The sequence below is a fragment of the Cibotium barometz genome, chromosome 4, assembly GCF_041138505.1.
Source record: "Cibotium barometz isolate CiBa-2024 chromosome 4, ASM4113850v1, whole genome shotgun sequence".
Lineage (NCBI taxonomy): Eukaryota > Viridiplantae > Streptophyta > Polypodiopsida > Cyatheales > Cibotiaceae > Cibotium > Cibotium barometz.
Window position 1 is genome coordinate 53,548,130 of NC_141049.1, and position 22,222 is coordinate 53,570,351.

The window sequence follows — 22,222 nt, forward strand, 5'->3', positions numbered from 1 at the left end:
GAGAAATTAGAACGGCAATACTATTGGCCAAAGATGAGGCGTGATGTGTTTACTTATGTACAACGCTGTGACATTTGTCAAAAGGTGAAAGCTCCTCGTGGAAAGAAGATAGGGTTGTTACAGCCTTTGCCAATTCCTGAGGGTCCTTTCCAAGACATTTCGATGGACTTTGTCACAAATCTGCCTCCCAGTCCGAGTAAGCGTAATACACAGTGTTTGACTATTGTTGACAGGTTCAGCAAATTTGTGATGCTTATTCCTTGCAGGGCCAATGTGACCGCCGAGGATGTTGCCCAGCTATTCATTCGGCATTGGTACCCGATTGGTGGGATTCCTAGAACCATAGTGTCAGACCGAGATGCCAAGTTTACCAGTCATTTTTGGAGGGCATTGTTTGATAATTTTGGTACTAAGTTGAATTTTTCCAGTGCATTCCACCCACAGACAGATGGCCAGACAGAGATATACAACCAGTTGGCCTTTGATGTGCTGAAGTGTTATGTCCACGATCAGCAAGGTAAGTGGGAATCGTTTTTGCCTTTAGTTCAAGCTGTGTTGAATGACTCTTTTTCTTCAGCTATTGGCAGGACTCCATATGAGGCAGCGTTTGGAAGGCCTTTCCAGTCGTTGTTAACCAGGACTTCGTCTTCAGTACCGGAGGCGAACAGAGTGACGGAGTCTTACCAGGAGATTCTAGAGTCCGTTAAAGACAGATTGGCTAAAGCGCAAGAGGCCTACACTCGACAGGCCAATAAAGACCGAAGGGACATGAAGTTTTCGGAAGGAGATTGGGTGTATCTTCGGATTATGAAGCAAAGATTGAAGCAGGTGGGCAAGCGATGCCCAAAGTTGTCTTTCAGGAGCTTCGGACCATTTCCCATCCGGAAAAAGATTAATGAGGTGTCTATGCAGTTAAAGCTACCTCCGAGTTGGACTATGCACGATGTATTTCATGTCAGTTGGTTAAAGCCATATGCAGGTCCACCCCCTTCACAGGTCAAAGACGAAGCGGAACCAGACATCCTTGATGAAGCAGAAGTAATGGTTCCAGAACAGATCCTTCTGCACCGTTTCAAGCATGGCTCAGGCCGAAGAGTACGACAGTTCCTCACGAAGTTTCAGGACCGAGGAACTCATGAAGCGGTATGGCTCGACAAAGAATTTTTCGAAGACTATCCGGCTTTATTGACGGATTATTTGGAGGCTATGCAGCTTCCGTCAAGTTAAGCAGAAGGGGATGTCACGTGCATCCTGCACTTGGATGCCACATAGACATTTCTGTACAGAAGGTGCAGGACCTGGGATGGTGAACTGGTCCCATGTGAGCCCAGTCCGGGACGAGTCAGCCAGGGATCCATCTCAGTCGTCCGAGGTCAGGTGTGCATCGTCCTGCACATGAGTCCAAGGTCAGGTGTGCATTGTCCTGCACATGAAGCAGTGCCAGTCCGCGCTGTGAGTCTCCCTCTGGAATGATGTCAGATGTGCTGAGTATCTGGTTTGCAACTGGATGCCAGACATCTGTAGGCATGTAGTTTGCATATAGAGATGGGGCCAGCCCATAGGGCTACCCCAGGGCAAGGATTTGCATTTGCATACTTAGTATGGGCATGGGGGAGGTATAGAACCACCCCCAAGGGGCCAGGAGGGCCCAAGATATTGCCCACCAGCCAAGGCAAGGGCTGGAGGGGCTGTCGGCCAGCTCCAAAGCTTCTGGACAGGCAGCCGACTGAGTCCAAAGCCCTAATCTGCAAGTCGTTGAGGTGTAGGGGCAGTCCCCACACCCATGCGCAGCATGTCGAGCAGCCAGGGTGCTGCCCAGAATCATGCGCAGGCTGGACAGGGATTACAAGTGTGAAAACACTTTATTAAAGTGTGTGAGTATTTTATTAAAAATACTCAGTCGTGGGCTGTCCTGAAGCCAGCCGACTGCATGAAGGGAGTAGTATAAAAGCCCAGCCCATAATTCATTCATCCCATCTCATAATTCACCAAGTGCTCCAAGCAAACAAGGGCCAGGACAGCCAAGAACATTGCTAAAGCAAAGGGGTGAAGGACTGAAGGTCAAGGGCAGGTTTTCCAGCCAAGAAAAGGTCAAGTACTTTGTATTTGTTTCAGATTTACATCATTCTAATAAAGCAAATACACCATCCGTGGTGGGGGCCCTACAGAGGGAATTGGGACCCAATACTGTGTCCTTCTCCATCTCCCCCTTCTCTCTCTATTTTCTGCACATCGTCTTTCAGTTTTGTGCGTTAATTCCGTCGCGAAAAGAGTGCTGTTTTCTGAGTTTTGAAGTACCGATCCTTCTCCGAAGCTTCCGCATATTACATGGTATCAGAGCCGGTGCCCTTCGAATCTCTGTGCAGTAGCAATCAGCTCGACTCTCCCATTCAATTGGTCGTGGCAAAAGGTAGCCAACAGCCAGTTGTAGGCTTGCAGCAAGGCAGTGAAGTGCAGGCAGGCGGAGTAGTCAGGCGCCTACAGCAACCTAGGAGAAGAAGCGCAAGGACACGTCAAGAGCAGCTTGCGACCAGCTAGGCAGGCAGCGCAACAGGCAGCAACCAGCGCTGCCCAGCCATTCAAACTCTAGCCAGTAGCGTAACGTGGGCAAGCGTGGCAGAGCTACCCGTAGCAAACCACGAACCAGAACCAGGCGTGTAATCGTGAAGGCTGGGGATCGTTATTCACAAGGCGACGTCAACAAGCAACGCGTATAGCGCTACACGGCGAAGGCTACTAGGCGAGCGAAAAGGGTTGGGCGAAGGCGTTTGCGAACAAGCGCTGGCTACTAGGCGCCAGGCGAAGGCAGCAGCCGTTGGTCCATAAGGCGCACGGCAAGTGGACTCAAGGGGAAAGGCGTGTCAGCGCTGAGCAGCAGGCGCACTTCAGCGCTGGGTAGCACACGTCTATACTCAGGCGTAAAGCCACGAAGCAGATTCGTTGGCTTCATCGACTAGCCCCTTCTCCTCTACAGCAAGCAAGCTCCACGTCACCTTCTCCTCTACGGCAAACATCACCAGCAGCTAGGAGAAGCCTTGTACGCTTGCACTTGTCCATTTCTGCACAACAGCAGCAAAAATCATCAACCCCATTTTCCTGCAACAAAAGAAAAATCAGAAATTACAAGGTATTTTCCTCAAAATTTTTTTTGGGATTTGCAATTGAGCAAGTACAATCAACAATTGAGCAGGTACAGGTGTCGAATTGCTCAATTTTGAGCAAAATTGGCAAAATTGGGTGACATTGGTCACAATCAGGATCAATTTGCAAGAAATTGGTCACAATCAGGATCAATTTGCAGGAAATTGGATGTCGAAATTTGGGGTTTTTGATGTAATTGTGCAATTAAGCACTCATACATGCTGTATGATGTGAGAAATCGCACATTTGGGCAAAATTTGCAGCAAATTGCAGTGCAAATCAAGGGGCTTTTGTGCCGATTGGATTGATTTGCATGCAGGCAATCGCGTTTGATGCTTTGGGCAACGTGTTGATGCCTTACAAGCACTCAATGTGCCTGTAAATTAAGGGGCTTTCATGTATTTGATGTATATGTGGCCAGGGGGAAGCATCGTGAACACTCTGGATGCCTTCATGTGCGTCAATGTACCATGTATGATCAGAAATTGATCTTAAATCAAGGGGCTTTTCAAGTTCGTATGCTTGTTGAGCTTGGCAAAACAGCAGGCAAAACTTTTATGCCTTGAATCCTCAGAAATCAGCTTGCAGTCAAGGGGCTTTTGCCCAATTTCTGTTCGGGACTGTTGCATGCAGTGTTCGGGACTGTAAAAGTCTGATTTTTACTCATTTGGACAGCCAGGAGAGCATTTATTGCTACTGTACCTGCTGGTACAGATTTGGCACAGCTTTGTGCATGTCTTGGCATGGCTGTACACTGATTTGAGTGAGGAAAAGGTTCAATTTCAGCTGTTGTACTTGCCGGTACAGGTTTGGTACATCAAAGGTGAGCACTTAGTACTGTTGTACAGTACTTTGGAAGGGCAATAGAGCACATTTAAGGTGCTGTCCAAAATCTGTAGCAACCAGATTTTGGTGATTTCATCACATAAAGCGGGAGAAAAGTTGCATTTGTGCGGGAGAAAAGTTGCATTTGTGCTTCCGCACTGGGAGATAAAGCTTGGGAGAACAACAGTGAGCACTTTGTGTGCTTTTGGTGCAGTGTTTGCACATTTTGCAGGGAGTCAGTCATTGACAAGTTGCATATTGCTATGGCAACCACAAGTGAGAGCTCTTCATTGCTTCACATCAAGAAGCTTGAAGGCTCACATAACTATGATATTTGGCAAACCCAAAGCTATAATGTGTTGCTCCAGAAGAAGCAGCACAAGCCCATCAAAGAAAGGGGTGTAATGCCCGCTTCTCTTACTGCTGAAGAGTGGGAAGATATGGATGAGCTGGCAAGATCGACTATCATGTTGTCTGTGTCAGACTCTTTACTTTTCAGCATTCGTGAAGAGAAGACAGCTTGGGGAATGTGGCAGAGATTGCAGGACTTGTATGCCCAGCAAAGTGTATTGGTTGAAGAAACTCATAGGTCTTCAGATGAAGGAAGGGGCGTCTATGACAGCCCATCTAAATGAGTTTAATGGTATTGTCAGCCAGGTCATTAATCAAAAGTTGGCAATGGACGATGAGTTCAAAGCCACTTTTCTGTTATGCACTTTGCCAGAGAGTTGGGACACATTCAGGACAGCCACTAGCAATTCGCATGCTATGCTGTCATATGCAGATGTTGAGGGTGCTCTTCTTCAAGAAGAGATGAACAGGAAAAACAACTCTGTTGGAAAGTCCAATGCAATGAATGCACGTGGGAGATCCCAGCAAAGGGGTGAAAGCCAAGAACGGGGAAGGAGCAAGTCTCGCTCCAAAAAGGACTTGGAATGCCACTATTGTGGCAAAAAGGGACACATTAAAAAGCAATGCTACAAATGGAAAAATGATCAAAAGGAAAAGGGAAAAGGCAAAGACAAAGACAAAGATGAAGCCAAAGATGTAAAGCCAAAGGGCAAAAGTGGAGTCAAGATTGATCATTGAAGAAATCAATGTGTCACATGCAGGTGGCAGTGAGGATGAGGTCCTATTTACTTCTTCACTTGATGCCCATTCACTTCTTACAGGTGGTCATGGTATGCACTCATGGATCATTGATTCAGGTGCCTCCTTTCATGTCACAAGTTGCAAAGACTTGTTTGTCAGTTATACTGCTGGCAATGAAGGAGTGGTTTATTTGGGTGATAACCATGCATGCAAGATTCTTGGCAGAGGTGATGTGAGGCTTGTGTTTTCAGATGGCTCACAGCTTATGCTCCATGATGTCAGGCATGTGCCTGAGATCAAGAAGAATCTGCTTTCTACTGGATAGCTTGATGATGCTGATTATGTTACCACATTTGCTCGTGGAAAGTGGAAGATTAGTAAGGGCTCACTGGTTGTTGCCAGAGGCTCTAAGGTGGATACTCTTTACTTCATGCATGCAGGTGTTTGTCACCATGCTAATGTAAATGCAACCGAGCTGCCGGAAATCTCTATGTGGCATAGCCGGTTGGGACACATGAGTGTCAAGGGAATGGAGCAATTGTCTCGTTTGGGTTACCTGCCTTCTCTAAAGTTTTCAAGTTTTCAGTTTTGTGAGCCTTGTATATATGGTAGGCAACTACAGTGCCCCCACAAGAAAGCTCTTGGACAGAAAGATGCTGAGTTAGAGCTTGTGCATACAGAGTTAGAGCCTCAGCTTTCTTTGGGAGGGGCAAAATATTTTGTGTCTTTTATAGATGATGCCACACGCAAGGTGTGGGTCTATCCTCTTTGTTTGAAGAGTGATACATTCTCAGTGTTTCAGAAGTTTGTTGCTCATGTTGAGAATCAAACTGGCAAAACACTGAAGGCTCTGCGTTCCGACAATGGTGGAGAGTATATGTCCAAACAGTTTCAGGACTTTTGTGATGCTAAAGGGATCAAGAGGGAGCTCTCTACTCCTTATGATCCTCCACAAAACGGGACATCAGAGAGGATGAACAGGACCATTCAGGAAAAGGTCCGTTCTATGTTGTCACATGCTGCGTTACCTCATGATTTTTAGGCTGAAGCTGTTATGACAGCTGTTCACCTTATAAACAGGTCACCTAACACGAGGCTTGGTGGGAAAGTGCCAGAGGAAGTATGGACAGGGAAGCCTCCGTCATACAAGCACTTGAGAGTGTTTGGTTGCGTTGCGTACGTGCACATACGCAGGGAAATGCGCACCAAACTTGATCCCAAGTCTCACAAATGCATATTCCTAGGATATGGTGACAGAGGTGAAATGGGGTATAGACTTTGGGATCCCGTGAATAGAAAGATTATACGCAGCAATGATGTCATTTTTGATGAAACATGCATGTATAAGGAGCCTGCAAGGCAACAGGAGCCTGGCAGAGTCATCTTTGATGATGATGGACATCATGGACAACAACAAAGGGCTGTAAATCAGTCATTACAGCAGGAAAACCAGCCCTTAAATGGTGCTGAAAATGGTCCAAATGGACAGCCAGAGATGGCGGAAGATATCCCTATGGATATACCACAGTTAGAAGAAATACCGGGCATGATATTTCAGCCTTATGGCATGGAACAGGAGCCACCAATGGGTGATATGCAGGCTGGACAGCAACCTGCAAATGATGGTCATTGGGTACGGAGGTCCACAAGACCCTCCAGAGCCCTTGACAGGTTTGTTCCAGGGGTTGACTACTTGATGCTTACTGACTGTGGGGAGCCCTCATGTTATAAGGAGGCTTTACAGAGGGCAGACAAGGCTCTTTGGGAGCGTGCCATGAAGTCAGAGATGGATTCTCTGCACAAAAATGGAACATGGAAGTTGGTGCCTTTGCCTGCAGGCAAGAAGGTTTTGCCATGCAAATGGGTTTACAGGCTCAAAGTTGCACCTGATGCAATGCCAAGATACAAAGCCAGGTTAGTGGCTAAGGGCTTCAAGCAGGAATATGGTGTGGACTTTGATGAGATCTTCTCTCCAGTGGTCAAAATGACCACACTTAGAGCTGTGTTGGCTCTGGTTGCGCATGATGATCTGGACTTGATTCAGATGGATGTGAAGACTGCTTTTCTTCACAGTGATCTCCATGAGGAGATATATATGCAGCAGCCAGAGGGTTATGCAGTGAGTGGAAAGGAGAAGCTTGTATGCAAGCTGAAAAAGAGTCTTTATGGGCTCAAACAGGCACCAAGAGAATGGTATCATAAATTTGATACATTCATGAAATCTCAGAAATTCAGGAGAAGTGACATAGATCACTGCTTATACACCAAGAAAGCTTTGGATGGCAGTCTATTGATCCTCATCTTGTATGTTGATGATATGTTGATTGCCGGGAAATCTCGTAAGGAGATGGATACCTTGAAGCAGAGGCTGCATCAAACCTTTGATAGATCACTGCTTGTACACCAAGAAAGCTTTGGATGGCAGTCTATTGATCCTCATCTTGTATGTTGATGATATGTTGATTGCCGGGAAATCTCGTAAGGAGATGGATACCTTGAAGCAGAGGCTGCATCAAACCTTTGATATGAAGGATTTGGGTGATGCAAATCACATCTTGGGTATGCGGATACTTCGGGACAGAAATCAGCATGTGTTGTATTTGTCTCAGAAGGAATACATTGGCAAAGTTTTGCAGAGGTTCAATATGGACGGGGGGAAGAAGACTAGTACTCCTTTGCCTCCATATGTGAAACTCAGTGCTATGGACAGCCCACAGTCGGATAGAGACAGGGCTGATATGGCCAAGGTTCCGTATGCTTCAGCTTGTGGCAGTCTCATGTATGCCATGGTTGCTACTAGGCCGGACATTGCATTTGCAGTGGGAGTGGTTTCTAGATACATGGCCAACCCTGGCAAGAAGCATTGGGAAGCAGTGAAAGGTGTCATGAGATACCTGAAGGGCACACAGGATATGTGCATTTGCTTTGGCAAACAGGATGCATTAGTGCATGGTTACACGGATTCGGATTATGCCGGTCATCCAGATAACCGGAAGTCTACTACCGGTTATGTGTTTACATTCACAGGAGGTGCTGTGTCATGGATATCCAGGATGCAGAAGTGCACAGCCTTATCTACTACAAAGGCCGAGTATATTGCAGCCACAGAGGCTTGCAAGGAGGCATTATGGCTATCTCGGTTAGTGGTTGATTTGGGTTATACAGGGGATATTCCATTGTTGCATTGTGACAGTCAGAGTGCCATCCAGTTGGCAAAGAATCCTGTCTTTCATGCAAAGACGAAGCATGTGGATGTGAAGTATCACTTCATCAGAGAGGTGATAGAGAACAAGCAAATTCAGCTTGTTAAGATTCACACGGATGACAACCCGGCTGATCTGTTGACAAAGAGTTTGCCTCCGGAGCGGTTTGCTCATTGCAGACACTTGATGGGCATTGGATGAGGCCAGTTTCAGCCTTGATATGGCCTTGTATATTATCATGTACATGCTGATTTTTTATTTTCCTTTACTTAAGGGCACTTTGCCTTTAAGTGGGAGGTTGTTGGGGTAAAGGCACTATGTCCACCCTTATAGTGTGTACAAGCCCATAAGTTATAGTACATAGTACACTTAGTACTTTTAATGTACTAAGTGCACTATGTGTACTAGTGCAATATACATGTGTGATAGGGGAGTCACACACTCATATCTTCATGAGTTGACTTATCCCCACAACTCTCTCTCTCTCTCCCTTGCTTTTGTGTGTATGTCTCCCACATGAACATCTAACCCTAATTCCATCTCTCCCACACAAGCAAGTGTCCTTCAAATCTTAGTGTATTTAAGTGTATTGATTAGCATTGTGTTCTACCAAGTTACATTGTGCGTGGGCAAAAATTAAGCTCTCGTGCTGTCGAGTTGTATCCTGTAGGAATATTAACGCAAAACACATGAGAGGAACTGGTTTTCAGTATATGTATTATGTACATAGGAAAAGGTTACATTTATACTTCTTCCCAAAAGGGCTACTGATTATACAGACTATACAACTCAAATATGGAGAGAGGAGAAATGTAGCTTCAACTGCTGTCGGCCAGCTGATTTGTCCTCTGACATAAAATATGTAGCATAAAATGTCAACTTTGGGCACCCAAATTACGCATAAATGTTGCCTGTTGTCGACTCTCATACAATGCTGTTGACTGATTTTCTGCTGCTGTCGACTCTCACACAATTCTTTCGACTGATTTTCTGCTGCTGCCGACTTGATATATGTGTGTTGAACTGCTGCTGACTTGATGCATGTTGATGAAGATGCCCTAAATGCACCTAATACTGCTGCCCAGTGAGGGAAATGATCAGGGATTAGCCATGGCACTTCCTATTGCAGGCGATAGCTGGCTGACCAGCAAAGGTTTGGTCTGACAGCAGTCGGCCACCACCAGTTTGACAGAGTGCATATGCAGGGTTGGTATAGAGCTGGCAGATAATTGCGCATAGGTCAGGGGGCGGGTAGGAAGTTGACCGAAGAGTAGCTGACTTTTTGCAAAGAAAAAGCTTGCAATTAAAGCAAATGTAAGCTTTCTTTGGGCTGAAAGAGAAAAGCGCAAGCTGTTTTTTTAATTAAAAACAAACACTAGCAAGGTCGTGTTTAATAAAAAGCAGGTTGCTATCGTTAACAAAAGCACGTTGTATTTTTTTTAAAGTTTTCAAAGCTTCTTTTAGAAAAACGTGTAGTTCTTGCAGTTTTCCTAGCACACATTAGAAAACAAGGTCTGTGTTTTTATTTTTTCCAAGGTGAAAAGCATGCTTTTTGTGACCGCTCTCTACAAGAGGCCTGGTACAAGAAGTACAATTTGGTACAGCAGGTACACTCAGGTACAGTTGGTACAATTCAGGTACAGTCGGTACAATTCAAGTGCTGTAGGTACAATTTAGGCAATTCAGGTACAAGGCAAGTACAATAGGTACAATTCAGCAGGTACAGTTGGCACAGCAGGTACTATTCAGCAGGTATAGGGTACAACATGTACTATTCAGTAGGTACAGCTGGTACAACAGGTACTATTGGTACAGCAGGTACTCTTTTGAAAGCAAGAAGCTTGATGATAGCTAGGGTTGGTGGTGTACTCAGGAAAAAGAGTTACATGTGATTTTTCATGCATTGAAAATTTGGAGACATTACTTATATGGATCCAAATTTGTTTTCTTGACCGATCATGAGTCGATCAAGTACATTTGTGATAGACCTGAGTTGAAGGGGAGGAAGGCACGGTAGGTAGAGCTTATGGAGGACTTTCATATGGAAATAAGGTATTATGGTAGCAGTTGTAACAGAAGGGCAGTTGTGTCAAGACCCACGATCTCTTCGAGAGGGAAGCTTGCAAAACAACCATGAAAAGCAGACAAAGCAACAAACCCTAACCCTAGAAGGTAAAGTGGAAGAAACATATCTGGGTGTAGGCATACTCACCACCTAATCATGATAGCCGTGAGTGAGGCTCACAATCTTGGCCATCCCCACCGAGCCACGAGCTAGAGCGTCATGCCCTCGTGAGTGCCCTGCCATTGTCCTCATCTTGTGTCCTCTACCACCCGGGGTTGTCCCCCAAGGACGACGGCCTCCTGCGCGATGGTGCTCCCGCTCCACGCGCTTTGCACTCCTGTGCTCCATCTGTCGGTGTGTGCCCAACTGGTACCCCTTCCCCCAATAAATAGGGAAGGAATGCCCAAAAAGCACACGCTATCAATAGCGGACCAAAAAACACGTCCGCCCACAACATATTACACTCTAGCTCGCCAATCTGCATGCCCCTAGCGTGCACATGACATACTCCCCTTCCTCAAAAGAGCTCAGTCTTGAGCTCAAGAAAAAGAATTCAAGGAGAAGTTGTTACACTCGCAACACCAGAGAAACACCCTCTATTGGTTGAAACCAATAGTCTCAAAGACAATCCAACTAAGAGATAGACCCTCTGAAGTAACATGACATGAGCATCAATTCCTAGTCACAAAAGCCTTATCTGGAGTTGGGTAACTCGAAGTTGACAATGCTACTAGTACCAGAGGTAAGCAACCACTGTCCTAAAGAGTTATCCTGAAACCAAAAGTATCTTCCATTTGACTACTATGCTTTCATCTTGATGTCCTCTATAAATCTGGTCTGGTGAAAACCACAAAACTGGGAAAACCCAGAACCTACTACTGAAGCCTGAACCAAGTGGAACACAATAGTAGTCTCTTCCCAAACAAGAGAAGAACTGATCTTCTAGTTTGATCATCAATTTGTACTTCGTCACCTCGGAAGTCTAACTTCCCAAACAAACCTTGGAAAGTCTATGAGTACCTTGGACATGAAAGGAACAACTGTTCCAACAGACCTGGTTATGACGCAAGCTAGCATCTATCATAACTGTCTGTATCAAAAGTAAAGTATCTATCCCTCAAAATTGTTGAGATAGCCTTGTGTTTGTAGGCGTAGAGTTTGAATGAAGTCTGGACAATCTGGCGTAGCCCCGTAACATGCGATGGACCATGGCGTCCCATACCACCATGATACACTCCATACACATGCTACGATTACTACAAAACACCAGTTTGTGGATCTGTCGCGATCTATTAGAAACAATAAATGCCAATGGCTGACCATGTGCCACAAACTGAAACAAGTTCTCGAAAGGAAGAACTCCAAACGAGACTCGTGATCATAACTCGGTCTAGGGATTAGACATCATCTGTGTACACAAAAAAAGAACAACCTTGACCAACATCCTAGTCAAAGCATCTGTCTAAACCCAAAAAATCTTGGAAACCAAAACTTTCCAAAAACTTATGTGCATAGCGCAAATTCTTGAATAACCAATAGTCTTGGTATAAGAATAGGCGGGTATACTTGGAATCGCGTGAATATCTGCACACACTCCTGCCATGGACATACAACTAGAGGACCATCAAAACCTTAAGGATTGTAAGGCTGAAAAGGTGCATATTGGGTATTGTTGCATAACTGTCTTGTCATGCAATCTGACAATGAATCCCAACATGTAAACTTAAGCTAGATGCCCTCTATCAAATATCCGTGTAGCCACAGTGGCAATGTGTGGTCAACTATTCCTCAATCCTGCATATGTAGATGAGTCTTGCCTATCAAAGCCCCACAATGAAAACAATGGTCATTCCAATATCTGTAGGGTATTAGGTCTATGTCTTAAATGGTACAAGGCCATGACTAACTCGTGTGTGTGTGTGTGTGTTCCGTGAAGTTCTTTGAGTAAAAACTCCCATGTGTACCCCAGAACAAACATGTGTACTTGCATAACACGGTGTGCTTTTATTGTTAAACCCTATCTTGCATGTTCCTTGCATGTGAAAACAAACACATACCTCATAACACGCTGGTCCAAAACTGAGATAGAACGAAGCACGTGCATCGGAAGCTCGCAAGTACACAAAGTCCCGTACACAACCTAGACATCTTGGAGAGAAAAGAATCTGAAGAGAGATCGTAGAAAAACATGTCGTCATCACTTGCTGTTGTAGGGCAGCCCACTGACGATCGTACGCCTCTATCCGGACAACCAACATGTGGTTGTCCACAACCTTTGGCTGCGTGTGGTAGACCTCGGGTAACACGGATGGCTGTGCCATGTGTGGCTATGCTAGACTGCCCTACATCTGCATGAGTGCGTGCACACACATCATGCGTGGCTGCATGGGAAACAGCCCCAAAAACTTGGGCTTCCTCACCCCAAAGGGGTCCCCATCAGCAAGGTGCAGTCCCCCATGTGGGCTGCCACAAGCCCCATTGAGCCCTGACAGTCCCTGCAACCACCGACAACCTTGGTCGACTCCATCAGCCCTTCACGAGTGGCGTCAACAGCCCTTCCCACATCTGTAGCCCAGGTGACCAGGTAAGGGACCCCCACGCACGCCATCGGCTTCGGGAAGGTAAGTGTTTCTTTTTCCATAAAAAAAAACTGCCTGCATTTTTTTTTTCCAAAAAAAAAACAGGCTGCCAAGCAACTCGGCCTGCTATCCTGATTCCTGGCTGCCTACCTGCGCCATAGAGAGAGGGGAATCCCGATCTGGCTGCACCCATTTGGGCTGTCCATCATGCCTTGCCCTAGCCTGCCTGCAGGGTTCTTCAACCTGCCCCCTCACTGAAGAAAGGAGGGGCCCTTTGCCCTGGTCATGCCCTTGGGCTACCCATTGGTCGCAGGTCAACCTGTCCTGGCCGAGCCTAGGCGGAACCTTCTTCCCTGCCCACAGGCTGCCCGCGATCAAAGCTGGGCCCTTTCACTGCCCATAGGCTGCACCCATTTGGGCTGTCCATCATGCCTTGCCCTAGCCTGCCCGCAGGGTTCTTCAACCTGCCCCCTCACTGAAGAAAGGAGGGGCCCTTTGCCCTGGTCATGCCCTTGGGCTACCCATTGGTCGCAGGTCAACCTGTCCTGGCCGAGCCTAGGCGGAACCTTCTTCCCTGCCCACAGGCTGCCAGCGATCAAAGCTGGGCCCTTTCACTGCCCATAGGCGCAACACTGCCCTACCCTTGGACAGAAGATTGTCTGAGCAGTCTGGGCTACACAACCACCAACTCTCTCTCTCGCAACAAACCTACACATGTACGTTGCAGGAAACATAGAAAGAACTCACCCGAAGGTGTCTCGCTCGCATCTTCCTCCCGGAGAGGCTCTGATACCACTGTCAAGACCCATGATCTCTCCGAGAGGGAAGCTTGCAAAACAACCATGAAAAGCAGACAAAGCAACACACCTTTAACCCTAGAAGGAAAAGCAGAAGAAACATATCTGGGTGTAGTCATACTCACCAACCAACCATGACAGCAGTAAGCGAGGCTCACAATCTTCGCCATCCCCACCGAGCCACGAGCTAGAGCATCATGCCCTTGTGAGTGCCTTGCCATCGTCCTCATCTGGTGTCCTCTTACCACCTAGGGTTGTCCCCCAAGGCCGACGGCCTCCTGTGCGATGGTGCTCCCGCTCCACACGCTTTGCACTCCTGTGCTCCGTCTGTTAGTGTGTGCCCAATTGGTACCCCTCCCCTCAATTAACAGGGAAGGAACGCCCAAAAAGCACACGCTATCAATAGCGGACCAAAAAACATGTCCACCCACAACATATCACACTCTAGCTCGCCAATCTGCTTGCCCCTAGCATGCACATGACAAGTTGTAATAGGAAAATCTTATCTATCATGATAATTGAATAAACACATAAGCATGCTAGATAAAAAGAAAGATAACAACTCTGCACAGTACACCACACTAGGGGTGAGAAGATGGGCTGACCCTCCCCCCTTTATGGTTAGATTACGAAAAAGGAGTCTGCTTCCAAATACAACTTTGTGGGTGCCCAGGGATTCTCCACTGGCTAGCACCTATTTCTTCCAGTACAGTATGAAAACAAAACAAAACATATGCTGAATTTGATGTCAATCCTCAGCACAAGAGAGCATTCTCGGCATAAAGCACATGTAGGACAACCATGCCCATAGCACTCCCACACCAGCCTGGGACAGCCTTGCATCTTCATCTTCCTCCTGTTTGGCTCATAGAGCAAGTCGACCAGCCTTGGAGGGTTGTTTGCAGCAGTCGACCAGCTCTCAGAAGCCACAAGGGAAGTCGACCAGCAGCAGTTCACAAGCCTCTTCCGCTTTTTTCAGTTCCTTGACCAGCAGCTTTTTAGGGCTGTAAACAGCTGGCCAGTTTCCAAAAGAAGTCGACCAGGCCTGGCCACACACTTGGGCGAGTTCCGTCGTGGTAGGTAGTGGTAGTTGGCTCTAGGAAGCTGTAGAACCTCCTTTTATGCAGCAAAAAGCAGGCGCCTCCCTAAAACTGGAGTTCTCCCCTAGTAATAGAGTTCCACTGCTGAAAATAGCCTAGGCGTGTGCTTTTCTGGTCCAGAAGGGGGCGCCTACAAGAGATTGGTCCAAATCTTGTCCAATGCCCATCTAATGTATTAAATTGGTCTTGCCCAGTGTGAATAACTTATAATTTGTCCGGTCGCTTATAAGTGTGTGTGGACCTGCACCCATAATTATTAGTATGTGAAATCACAAAGCTGTAAATTGGGTTTTTGGGGACACTTACCACTTGCAAAATACATGTAGACCACCTGTCAGTCCCAAACAGGTGTGCACATACATGTCTAGAGAGTCCCAAGGTGTCCCCGGCCCATGGACAACAGAGGCAGTAATCTCAAGCATTGTCCAAGCAAACAAAACAAGTCATCCAAGTATAAAATCAAAGTCATGCACACATATGAGTGCAGCTAGACTGGAAGAAACACTCATCTGCTCAATTGTATTAGTTAGAACCTTCTCCGAAGGTAAATACAGAAGATCTCCAGGATAGCTAGTCCCAAGGAATCACATCGTGTTAGGCTCCATGAGCCATACATGTACACCATGTCAGGCCCCACAAGCCACACATGTACTATCATGTTAGGCTCCATGAGTCATACATGTACTGTCATGTCAGGCTCCATGTGCCATACAAACACACCATGTCAGGCTCCACTAGCCATACATGTATGTCATGTCAGGCTCCATATGCCACACATGAACAATAGAAAACAGAAGCTGTGAGGAAGTTTGTGACAGCAATAGTCACGATATAAGTGACTTATGGGTTATTGAGGTTCATTCAGTTATACTTGGCTGGTATTGGATGTCAAGGCTGATCGGCTTGGCCTGTGGGGGGTGCAACCTTAGCCCCTGGCTTGGGGAAGATTTTGGATGGAATCTAACGTTGGGAGGTGAGCATGCCTGCACTCTTCTATGCTGTACTAGTCTTTTGTAATTAGCTTATGTATCAGGTGATCCTACAGGAGGGACTTTGCATGAGAAAAATTGGGCTTGAAAAGGTGACTATGTCCACAGTATCTCCTATGTAGATGAGAGAGAGAGAGAGAGAGAGAGAGAGATGGATGTATGTTTAGGTCTTGATGCTGGATCCTAGCCACTTTTTACATTCAAATTTATTATGCCTGCGTGCAAATGTGTGTATTGCAGGAGCAACAAATGGTAATGCCAGGACATCGGGAGTCCAATTTGCAAAAAGAGCTCAATCGCTATATTCCTACTGCAGCTGCATTTGGTGGCATGTGCATAGGTGCTTTGACTGTGGTTGCCGACTTCATGGGAGCCATTGGCTCTGGAACAGGAATCCTACTTGCAGTCACGATCATCTATCAGTATTTTGAGACTTTTGAGAAGGAAAGGGCTAGTGAGCTCGGGTTCTTTGGTTTTTAGCCTGCGGGCTAAGCTCATGACTGGGTTGCTGGAATGACCCATAGGCAAGGTGTGGTTGCTGGAATGACCAGAAAAGTCACCTGCTACTGTGCCCTCAAAGCAGATAAAAGGTTGGGCAAGTCATTTTTAGTGGTGGTAAAAAATGCCAGTTATAAATTTTGCAGTTGGTGTAGGAGGAGCTAGCCACCATTCTCAAGCTTTGGGTTCTTGTTTCCTTTACGAGAGTCGCAAGATTTTTGGCCGTAAAAGGCCTTCTCTTTCTTGTGGTTTTTATTGCAATCCAAGTAGAAAAAGATTTTACTTCTCTCATAGCTGTTTGATTCTGGATAACTTTGTCTGTGCATTTCCTGTGAAAAGTCCTTAACTATGTATTGATATATCTTGTGCTGGATGAACTCCTTTTTCTGTAGCTGTAAGCATTGCTTTGGGTGAACGAGTGTGTTTTGATGTTTGCAGGTAGTTGAGCTTGATTTTAGCCTTCATATATAAGCTTTAGGTGTCAGATGCATCTAAAACTTAGTGCAGTTAGTCTGACTGCATTGGGACTGCAGCTGTTTGGTCCCTGCGTACCGTGCAGGCAGGCACTTTTTGGGCTTAGATGTATCTAACCTTGAAACAAGGGGTGAGTATTGACTAACCACAGTTGGTGGGAAGCACTTCATCGAATTTCCCTCGTATCTAACCTTGAAACAAGGGGCTAGTATTGACTAACCACAGTTGGTGGGAAGCCCTCTTGCAACTCATGACAGCAGAGAGATGGGGTGGGGGATAAGAAATTTGGCCATTCATAATCGCCTTGCAGGTACAACAGTGGTGATGTGGCAATGTTCACGTCGGCCACCTCAGCATTTGTTAAGCCCTATTGACTCCCTAAATATGCACATTCCTAGGAGAATCCTGTCAATTCAGGACATGCAATTACATTAAAAAATATGGCGACATTACATTTAAAAAAATATGTCCCACCCAGGCCTTTATTTGAGTATTTAAGATCATGGGTCCTGCAGGAGCTCCACTTTGTTTGAGAGAGAGAGAGAGATTGTGAGGGGTGATGGAATTATTTAAATTTATGGTTTATTTGTTTTAACAGCTTGAAGTCTATCGTGTGAGATTGTTGGTTAAATAGGGCGGTCCTTGTCCCAAACTCTACTTGGATTGTACATAGATGAAATTTTAGCCGCTTTCACCAAGGTTGGTTTTGAATGCCTTTCAGGGGCAGTTAAGAGAAATATTGGAGGATGATCAAGAGACTGCATGTGACGATGTTTTCATGCATGGCTGGACTAAGTTCTTGTTGGTCGAGTTTGAGGCAGCCCTAGTGGTTCTTGGTGCTCTCTTCTAGATTCTCACATGTATATATCGTTTATACATTCTTGACAAAGATTGCCTCTTGAGGTTGGCACCTTGATTCTTACAGACAACTTTCACGATAGGGAAAGAGCAGATGTATATTCTCACAATATTTGATGGTTTGACTCACATGGTTTTTAAGATGGATTTTTTCTCTCTCTCTCTCTCTCTCTCTCTCTCTCTCTCTCTCTCTCTGTGGTCTCTCTTGGATTTCTCAAATCTACTCTCCATTTTTTAAGTTGTAGAGGATGGGGTAATTGAGAAACCCATTTATTGATACATCTCATACCGTGAAGATCGTTATTGGTCAGCATAGGGTATCCTTATAGCATGTCACATGTGCCCATGTAAATTCCTTGGTTCCTTTATGAAACCATCAATGGTAATATGCAATTCAATATAAGCTAATATGCAACGTACAATGAAAGGAGCACATAGTTTTATCTGGAAGGTATATCTCATCTCCCAACCATCTATGAGAAGGTTGTATCATCCATGATTTTACATAGGACAGGAGGGACAACTTGTAAAGTTGCAACACATTCACACAACGTCCTTACTAGGGTTGGACCATGGAAAAAGTCAGAGTAGAGGAAACCTATAAGTATACAATATTTGTTTCATATATTATCGAACTTTTAAGACTTGCATGATCCTTCTTTTTTGTGGGTACTTAAATTAGTTCTTGAATGGTGCTTTAGACCTGTAATTATTTGGTTTGCATGCTGTCCTTTGTTTGTTCTCTCTTGCAAAAATCTTTCCTTCAAGCTAAGTGGACTCTTAATCTTTTGAATTCTTGAATAGGACCGTCAAGGCACACCATGCAAATGTCGTGGAGTTATTGTAGGATGCTACTCGAGATGTTTGTTTACAATGTCTCTACTAAGCAACATGCTTATGGAAGGCAAGAGTCCTTTCCCTTATCAATATTTAGTAGAGCCTTGAGTGGCTTGCCCTTAAAACACTCGAGTGTTGGATCAGGTTGAAGTTTCATATCCAATCGTGCAGTTTATCTATGGCTTGCAATAAGCTCACATGGGATGGTTCATGCCATTGCATGTTATGTTTTCTCCAAAATTATAGAGCACAAGATCTTCAACCATGTGTATTTTTTGAGTCTACAACCCCAAGGCTAGAATATGAGATTGAGCCATGATGTGATGTTTATGGAATATCTATATGTTTATTAGCTGGCGAAGTAGAAAGTGCAAGCCAAATGCTTGATATGTTGCTTCAAGACGGCTAGGATATAAGAAACTTCAAAGAGACTTGTTTAGATTTTATGTGATGAAGGAAATAACCAATACACATTGGTAGCCAAAATTTAACTTCAATTTTTTCCTTATAAAAGATGAAAGTACACAAATCACAAGTGGGCCTTCCGTGATTTTGATTACATTTGAAAATAGGAAGTTAAGCTCTTAATCATGGTATGTGCGGGCAACATGCAATATGTTCAAAAAGATTTTCAGAAGGTGCATTAGAAATCAAGTATAATTTGTTCAAGAGGCCTTATCCTAAGCGTCCAAATTTTTGAAAAATTTTAAATTAAGGTTTTGAGGGACCAATCAGATTCATCCAAATGTGTAGAGAAGATAAATAGAAGAAATAGAAAAAATTCTCCCCAAAGATGAGTAAATGCTCACATAAGATGAAGAGTGAACTAAGGACCAAAGGAATTTTAAAAAAAATAGATTGTTGACCTCACAATAGGGATTCTCCTTCTCATCAATGAGGTGCCTACTTCACACATGTGGTGTTTTAAATCTTAAAAAATTGAGCTATTTCATCTCTCCTCTCTCCTAATTCAAGTCTAGTTCCAAAAAGTAAGCTAAACTGATCTAAAAATGGTAAAAAATAAACTAAATTGAACTGAAAAATTCTACAATCAGTTTGCTTGGTTAGGAGCTCACTTTTTCTTACAAATAGAAGCCTTTCCTTTTGTTGAAGCTTAATAGTGTTTTATGCACTGTTACTCTACTCCTCCCAAGAGCCAAAAACTGTGAATTTTTTAATAATTCACTAGTTTTTGATCATTCTCTCTTCTAAAGATTTGATGGCCACTCTTGTTGCAAACAAGAGTACAACTCTCAAACCATCAAGCCAAAGGAAAGCTCCAAGAATTCATGTAAGTTAGAAATCTTATATTTTTCTTTACTCTTTTAATGGTTTTTTAAAATTTGTTTTGTTGAAATGATAATATGATGCTATGCCTTCTTAGAAAGGCTTTCCTCCTCTATCATTCTTAAAACCAGTCCTTCTTTATCCTAGTTAAGTGATCTAATTGTTGGAATTAAACTTTTCATATTGTTTCTCTTAAAAGTAAAAATTGGTTAATCTAGAATGCATTAAACTAATTGGGAATAATTTCTAACTAGATTAATGTTTGAAAAATTAAAAAATGGTCAGTCATACAAAGGAGGTTATGACGAGATTTTCGAAAAATTTGTGAAATAAATTTCATCTTTTATTAATCAAAAAGAGTAATCTCCATCGTTAGTGTATTCTAAAAGTGTCATTTTCATTCATGCATAGAAGATGCATATTGATTATTTTTTTATTATAAAAGAGTGATTTTTAATAGAATTAAATTCTATGCATAGAAAGATGCATATTGATTATTATTTTTATATAAAAGAGTGATTTTCAATAGAATTAAGTTCTATGCATAGAAAGATGCATATTGATTATTTTTTATTATTATAAAAGAATATATTTTCTATTATAAAAGTGTTACTTTTATCATTATGGATTTTGATGCATAAATAGTTGCATAAAAGAATATTTTTATTATTATAAAAGTATTAATTTTATCAGTATGAATTTTTATGCATAAATAGTTGCATAAAAGAATATTTTTTTTATTATAAAAGTATTAATTTTATCAATATGAATTTTTATGCATAAATAGTTGCATAAAAGAATATTATTTTTATTATAAAAGTCTTACTTTCATCAATATTAATTTTTATGCATAAATAGATGCATAAAAGAATATTTTTTATTATAAAAGTGTTACTTTTATCATTATTGATTTTTATGCATAAAATGATGCATAAAAGAATACTTTTTTTTAATTATAAAAGTGTTACTTTCATCATTATTGATTTTTATGTATAAAATAATGCATAAAAGAATATTTTTTTAATTATAAAAGTGCTACTTTTATCATTATGGATTTTTATGCATAAATAGTTGCATAAAAGAATATCTTTTTATTATAAAAGTGTTACTTTTATCATTATAGATTTTTATGCATAAATAGTTACATAAAAGAATATTATTTTTATTATAAAAGTGTTACTTTCATCAATATTGATTTTTATGCATAAATAGGTACATAACAGAATATTTTTTATTATAAAAGTGTTACTTTTATCATTATTATTTTTTATGCATAAAATGATACATAAAAGAATATATTTTTATTATAAAAGTGTTACTTTCATCATTATTGATTTTTATGCATAAAATAATGTATAAAAGATTTTTTTATTGTAAAAGTGTTACTTTCACTAATATTGATTTTTATGCATAAAATGATGCATAAAAGTATTTTTTTTAGTACAAAAGTATTGCTTTCACCAATATTGATTTTTATGCATAAAATGATGCATAAAAGAATTTTTTTTATCAAAATAAGATTTCACTTTAATCTTATGTTTAAATCCCATGAATATTGAAAAAATGAATAAGTAAATACTCAGTGAAGGAAAATTATACCGTTTCACATTCTCTAGGATGGTAATGAGAAAATTCAAAAAAACTATCGAAGACGGAATTTTAGATAAATGACTAATTTATTCCTCATAAGAATTCGTGTTTAGTTTTGAATTCAATAAAGCAGTAATTGAAATATTACTGAACCTTTCCAGACTCAAACCCTGAATTAGACTATGACCAAGATGTAACTCTTTCGTCAGTTTCAAGAAATGACGATGTGGCCAGCTCAGTAATCTACACTCAAATTACCAACCGAATTTGAAACTAAGTTGAGACCTTTGATTTTGATCTGATGATCAAGAATTCAGAATTCAAGGAATTTTGCTTGGGAATCCAGATCTGTGATTTAGAAGTCTTGGGATATAGAATTAAGATATACTCATTGTATTCAAAAGAAAATAAAAACTAAAAACTTGCATAGAAACCCTGTTTTCTTAAAGGACTGTCTTACGCCAGAATCCTGGAGGGAGCTTTTGGTATATATGTGTTCTAAGGGAAGTTCGGTTGCAACAGCTGGCGGCGGGGAGTGTTCAAAGGACGGCTCATGCGGCAAAGCCTGCCCAGGTCTTGACCAGCCTCGATATGGTTAAAAGTCCAGACTCATACTGTCTTGTGAGAAACAAGGATTGAATGGGAATTTTGAGTTGTGACATCTGTACCGAGTAATTGTTTGTCAATGGATTGTTTTATAAATTAAAGTTTAAAGAGGAGTGTGTGAGTATCCGTATTCTAAAGCAAAAGTTAAGAAAGGCTTTTAATTATGGGTGGGTGAGTACTTGTCTGGTTCTACTATTCCAGTGGTTGGGCGGTGGCTAACCTATGGGCAGGCTGGAATCAGTAGAGTTTTAATAATAAAATTGATTAATAGGATTACGCTC

General features: G+C 42.8%; 1 protein-coding gene across 6 annotated transcripts in view; it reads left to right on the plus strand.

The window, feature by feature from the left end:
- Nucleotides 1-17,777, plus strand: part of LOC147639398 (uncharacterized) — a 50,765-nt gene extending 32,988 nt beyond the window's left edge. Inside the window, exons 6-7 of one of the 6 annotated variants that reach the window (XR_015264799.1) lie at nucleotides 16,032-16,381; nucleotides 17,485-17,615. Coding sequence is in view for 3 of the 6 variants with exons in the window: in XM_086790829.1 (XP_086646955.1) it covers nucleotides 16,032-16,271 (240 nt within the window). In the remaining 3 variants the exon portion in view is untranslated. Of the gene's footprint in view, nucleotides 1-16,031; nucleotides 16,580-17,361 lie in introns of those variants that run through there. The other 5 variants (XR_015264802.1, XM_086790829.1, XM_086790836.1 and 2 more) reach the window with 5 other exon arrangements.
- The last annotated feature ends 4,445 nt before the right edge of the window (nucleotides 17,778-22,222 follow it).